The sequence below is a fragment of the Boleophthalmus pectinirostris genome, unplaced genomic scaffold (genome assembly GCF_026225935.1).
Source record: "Boleophthalmus pectinirostris isolate CB_2022bp ecotype Guang Dong unplaced genomic scaffold, ASM2622593v1 HiC_scaffold_11, whole genome shotgun sequence".
NCBI classification, from domain to species: Eukaryota; Metazoa; Chordata; class Actinopteri; order Gobiiformes; family Gobiidae; genus Boleophthalmus; species Boleophthalmus pectinirostris.
Window position 1 is genome coordinate 15,815,767 of NW_026570994.1, and position 6,523 is coordinate 15,822,289.

Here is a 6,523-nt window from a genome sequence, read left to right on the forward strand (position 1 = left end):
AAACGCCCCAAAAGTGTCGAGCACTGGAGGACATGACGACATCAGAACTAAACGCTGGGCTTGTCTCCAAAAATACGGTCCAGTTCTCCGTAAAATAGTAGGGATCGAACAATAAGGAAAATGAAATATGGTGATATCGTATCGTCAAAAGTCTCACAATAATATCGTGGGCTGTCACAATATATCGAATCACAAGTTCCTTTGCTTAAACGCATCGTTTTATAGCAGCAACAGCTTATAAACATCGGGGACTACATATCCCATGATTCATTTCAGCGCAAACAACATGAAGAAATATGTTTTATACTTGAATTATTGGGATTATGACGGAAATAATTCACACCACAATCTTGTCAAGGTATTTTAAAAGCAAAAAAGTGTCCCATCTACAATTATATCAGCCTCTGCAAAGTATCGCAATAAATATCGTACCGTGAGATGCATATCGTGACAATATCGTACCGTGAGATTTGGATATTGTTACATCCCTATAAAATGGACAGGTTATACATCTGCTGCAGCTTCGTTTGTTTTAGACTTTAGCCTCCTTGTATTTGGCCCGTAGGCTCTTTATTTTTTGTTGACATCGGAGCCGCAGTGGGACATTTCCTTGACAATCATTTCAAAAACCGTTCTGATAATACTCCCCTCCAATTTGACCTGAATAAAGCGATCCCCCTAAATATGAACGAACTCGCTAACCTCGCTTTCCCTCCATGGATGAGACTCCAAAACTTATGTTAAGTTTTATTTTGGTAAAACGTAAACAAATGTGCGCAAAGCTGCATTAAACACATTATTACTCATTGTATATTTGAGTCGTCCTAACTTAAATGATCCACCCGCATTCACATTCATGACACACATTCACCAAGACAGGGAGGAAACGCCGGGCGAATTACACCACGATCTGCCGATGGATTGTGGACGCCTGGACTAGAGATCAGTCTCAAGTGTCTTCCATTTGTTTTGCTTAATGCTCCTTATAATACGGTGCATCTTATGTATGAAAAGAGTCGAGAAAATTCAGCATTATTGATATTGCGCCTTATATCATATTTTCCGTACTGTTAGGCGCACTCTTAAACCTCCAACCACATCAAAAAACGCCCCATACACGAATCCACTCGGGTGTCCCAGTACGACTTCAGTAAACTACAAAGCCGCAAACACGCACGGAGCGGACAGCGACCGCGCGGCGAAAAACACTCCACGCCGACGAGGAACAGAACGGAGGAACGAACCGAAAAAGCGAGCGCAACGTGCCGCTTCTAGACACGACTGAACAACTGAGTCACCGCGAACACGCCGACAATCCAGCGACCCCAGACAGCACCTCCCTACACGCCACAACTGAACAAAGCCCAGAGTCACCGTGAACGCCACAAACAAACAAAACCACTCACCCATCACACTGTTGTGTTTCCTTTAAAGTCCTTTTACGGTTTATTTGTGAAAAAAGTTCGAAAATAGACCATTTAATGACAGTGCGCCTTATAATCCAGAGCGACTAATAGTGCGGAAAATACGGTAATCTGTTGCGCTTTATAATCCAGATAACCTTTTGTCAGTCTACATCCTCAAAGCTCAAAATGGTCTGTTCCACCTTGTGATGTCATGAAGTGGAAGTAGTTTTCAGCAAACTTTTACCTTTAGTTCAGCAGAGATTGGCAACTGGCAGGGCTAAAATCATCCGACTGACTCTAGTGAAGGTGTGTGGAGTTTAAAAACACACGGTGGAGCACTTTCTGTATGGAGCACAGTGTTTTCTGCTTGAGAGAAGATCTAAATACGCAGGATTTGTGTGTTTAAACATGTGTGAATGAAACAAAACACAACTCCAGGTCTGTTTGTGACGAGAAAACAACATTATAACATAGATCAGAAAACAGCGATTTATGGATTTTGGACACTAGTTTTTGTGTTTAGCTCAACTTCCAGTGTATTAAAATGCTCGTAGCGGCGTGTACATTTTCGCCCCATTCGACGCGGCGTGTTTGACCTCTGACCTCTTGGTGCTGGAGTGCGGGCGTTGGCTGCTGGCTAGCTGTTGTAGTCCCAAAGCGGGCGAATGGAAGAGGGTCCCGCTGCGACGCAAGAGCTTCTGCTTCATGGCTGTCAGTCCGCACCACTCCTGCACGAATCTCATCACCTGTCCCCATGAAAACACACACACACGCACAAAAAAAAGAAAAATTACCTCATATTCTTCTATAAAACCCCCCGTGCTAGAGCTGCATCTTCTGTGTAAATTGCCTGGACATTGGACTATCTCTAAAACTAAACAATTTGAGCCGGGTATAGAGGTAAACACACATAAATAAAGCTATCAGAAGCGAAAAGAAGATGAGATATAAGCTTTCAAGTAAGATTCAAAGAAAAACGCATTGGCAGGACTACAAACAGCTCCCAGCTCCAACTCCTAATGGGCAATTTAAATACATAATATTACAGGCAAGGTAGGTTTTTCTCTCCACAAAGACGGAGAATGTGTCTATATTGGAAAAGGAGACAGTTTCAGCGCAATCAAAACACCATAAATAACTCCACGTGGGTTTAAATGACTGCATCTTTACTGACGACGGGCTAATGTATTCTTTAGGCGGACCCCGACCTTGGATAAAATGAGGTGGGTCTGTGTCAGGGAGGGCATCTGGTCTAAAAATGGACAATAACATAGAGTATAAGAAGATTATCTATGTTATAATGTTGTTTCCTCATCACAAACAGACCTGGAGTTGTGTTTTGTTTCATTCACACACGTTTAAACGCACAAACCCTGCAGATTTACGCGTCTTCTTAAGAGTTTCTTAGATCTTAGAGGTCGGTTCTCAAACTGAAAACGCTCTCTTCTACCTTGTGATGTCATGTGGTAATACAGGAAGTGCGCCACAATGTTTTTAAACTCCATAAAACTTCACTATCTTCTCCCGTCTAGACCGGTGTTTCCCAAAGAAGAGATTTTTTTTGGGGTCGCCTTGTCACGATATTTAACGTCCAAATAGGCGACTTACGGATTTCTTTTATTGCTGGTTCAATTATTGTTTTTAATTCTTTAAAACTTACTAATCTAAACGACTAAACTAACTGTTCAGAGAGACACGATCGCTCAGTCAACAAAGAAATATCATCATTAATGTTCAATAATGGTCAAATCTGTCTTTATTTTGTGATTTACGGATAATGTTTATTGACTTGGGTCGCAAAGGTTTGTGACTTTTAAAATAAAAAAATTGGGAAACACTGGTCTAGACGATTGCAGCTCCCTCCTCTCCGGTTCTGACTCCAAATCCACCTCCTGCCTCGAACTGGTTCAGAACGCAGCAGCTGGGTTCCTCACTGGGTTTAACAGACATCAACATCTGTTTTAGTTTCCCTTCACTGGCTGCCTGTGTGTTTTAGAATACATTTTAAGAGTTTACGGATCATTTTTAAAGCTCGTTTAGGTTTTACACTAAGTTACATTTCAGAACTTTTAACCCTGTACGAGCCTCCCGCAGCTTTAGATCCTCAGGCAGGTCCTTGTGGCTGTTCCAAAGTCCAAGCCTCGGACAAAGAGCGATCGAGGCTTTTCGGGTCCGGGCACCTCGGCTTTGGAACGACCTGCCTGAGCAGATGAGACTCGCACCATCAGGATCATCTTTTAAGGCTACGTTTATGTGGGGAAGCTGGCCCAAGTTGTCGAAGTAGGAGTCGGATGAAACAATGTCCCGTTACCAAAAATGATTTATTACATCCTTCACCGAGTAGTGGGCAAAATTAAATGACATATTTACAAAAATAACTGTGCTTCACTCAAGCAAAAGCAACAGAAAGTAACGAAACAAAAGAAAATCCCCCACGTGCACCCGGCTGCACTGATGGTGAACCTGTAACTGATTACACTGCCTCTGCTTTTACACAGCCCAGAGAGGAAGTCCCTCCCCATAGGTTTACACCAACTCGCAGGTAAAATTCTTGCATCTTCCTCGTTTTTCTGGTGTGCTGCCTTTGTTTATCGTACGAGGCCTAAATCCCCCTTTAAACCAAACAGTGCTCCAACTCAACTAGAAACACTAAAACCAAAATTCTGAAAACCAATTTGATAAAACAAAAAGAACCAATTCTGAGGCTTCCCTCCACATGGTCTGGGCCAACACCTCCCCCCTGAACCTATAAATACGGCCGCCGAAAGACACGCCTCCTCTTTGTTCCCAGACCATGTGGAGTCACAGGTGAAGGTGGTAAGTTTAAACAAAAATGAATTTAAAGTAACTGTGTGAATGTGATCAATTAAACTAAACAAAGACTATATGATGTCGGTCTGAACAGAAGAGGCAAAAGTGGCGTCGCGTCTTCACTTTTTATTCCGCGTTTAGATGAGGAAATCTGCGTGCAAACGGTGACGCAAAAGTGTGTAGAATTCGATTGTGTATGCACGCCAGGCGGCTCGGTGGTGATGTGTGTGACGTAAACGCATGCGTGACGTGAGCAGATCTGACCAGAGTTTTGCGTCTTGGGCAGCGTAGACGGAAACGCTACTACGGTGGAGACTATTCAACTTTTCCACGCTGGAGGGTGGTTTCAGATTTTTGCGTTTTTAAGCCCCAAAAACACCATCACCGTCTAAACTAAATGCACTTCTGATAAAATTATTTTGTCATTTTTACCCTCAAGCGTACTCGTGTAAAAAGGCCCTTAATCACTTCTTAAAACAAATTTTTATCAGGCCTTCCTTTAACTTGTTTTAGCTCGATTTTATTCCTTTGTCTGATTTTGTTTGCTATTTTTATTGTTCTTTGTGGCTTGTACCGCACTTTGTAAACCTTGTGCTTTCTAAATTAAGATTTTATTATTTATTACTAGAATCATTTGGATAATTTCAGCCCTGGAATTGCCGATCTCTAACAGAACAAAAGGTAAAACGTCGCAGTTAACTTGAAAACTACAGCTTCATGACATCACAAGGTGGGACAGAGCATTTTGAGCTTTGGAGATGTAGACAGACTAATAAAAAAGTGTTACTCAAACAAGTGGGAATGAAACAAAACACAACTCCAGGTCTGTTTTCGAGGATTATAACATGATTTAAACCTCAATTTTGCATAATATGGGATCTTTAATTAAACAAACGCGTTATAATTTTTCATTATTATCTGACTTGTTGCAGAAAAACACGGCTCTCTTAACCACCTGGTCGTATCCGGGTGAGCGCGGCGCCAGAGAAGCGTTAAATCTTCGTCCTGTATTGATTCTGATGGACAGCTGGAGCGTGGCGGCGCGTGAATGATGGAGCAGAGCGGAGGACGCAGCTCGCGCCTCTGCCTCCGCACAAACACATAAACGCGCTGTCGGCAGGTGCGCCCCCTGACAGGACGGGGGCCCACATTAGCCGCCCGGTTCCTCGGGTCGATCCGGGCCGTGATTTGTCCGGTTTAACGATGCCGATAAAAAGGACCAGACATGTCCAAACCCCCGTTCTCAATCACCTCCCACCTAGTGCTATCCGTCGCCGTGGTGACAGAGGTTTAACACGGAGCAGAGGTGGAGAGAGATCACTTATATTTACTATTTCCACAGAGATAACACTTTCTAACGACTGTACCTTAATTAGCCTTAACACAGACTTAATTCACAATTGTTTATTAGGAACGATTCAGGTTTAGTAACTGCTTAATTAACGCACTAAACAACCAGGAGTAATTAAAGGTCCTAGATTACGAAAAACTGACTCTTGTGAGCTTTAAGTCAACAAAACATATCTGGAGTGGTGTTTTGTTTCATTTACACGTGTCTGAGTAACACTTTATTATTAATCTGTCTACATCTACAAAGCTTAAAACGCTCTGTTCCACCTCGTGATGTCGTGAAGCCGTAGTTTACAAGTTACCAGCTCCTTTTACCTTTTTATCCACTGATTCCAGGCTCCAAGAAGCCAAAACCGTGAAAAAAAGTTTCATATTTATTGTGACGTTAAATGAAGAATATGTGGAAACAGTTTCACTAGTATTTTGGCTTTACTTAGCACCATTTAAAAAAATAAACAGGGCAGGATTATGTCTCGAACACGTCACGCCTCACTCATCGTTACTGAAAATGATTCCTGACACTAAACCCCAAAGAACATCTTCCCATAAAGTATTGCGGCCAAGTTTATAGGTCGATACAGTATTTTAATTTTGTCAAGTATTATTAAAAATCAGAAAATAATCACATAATTTCTGCTAAAATAGTCGAAATATGTATTACCTCACAGCTTCTAGACACTCTGTTCTCAAGGTGGTTAAGTTGATTGTCTCTTGTGCAGGTGCTCCAGCTTCAAGATCCTGACATGTTGTTTACATTTTTATTTTGTTCTTTTTACTGTTTTGTGTGTAATTTATTAAAACTCAGTGTTTTTGTAAAGAAAAGCAACTTAAAACGCACATTTCTGAGCCTTTACCCCCCCAGCTCGCGATGCTGCACTACACGCTGTGCATCATGTGCGAAATGGGGAACTACAGAACTGAACGTCCAGAGGAAAAATGCCTGGGCTGAATTTTGG

The 6,523-nt window shown here is 42.1% G+C and overlaps 1 protein-coding gene across 1 annotated transcript in view; it reads right to left on the reverse strand.

Annotated features, from left to right (window-relative positions):
* The window catches only part of zranb3 (zinc finger, RAN-binding domain containing 3), a 314,618-nt gene that overhangs the window by 54,533 nt on the left and 253,562 nt on the right, over positions 1-6,523 (reverse strand). Inside the window, exon 17 of the mRNA XM_055166955.1 lies at positions 2,010-2,152. Within this exon, the coding sequence (XP_055022930.1) occupies positions 2,010-2,152 (143 nt within the window). The remainder of the gene's footprint in view (positions 1-2,009; positions 2,153-6,523) is intronic.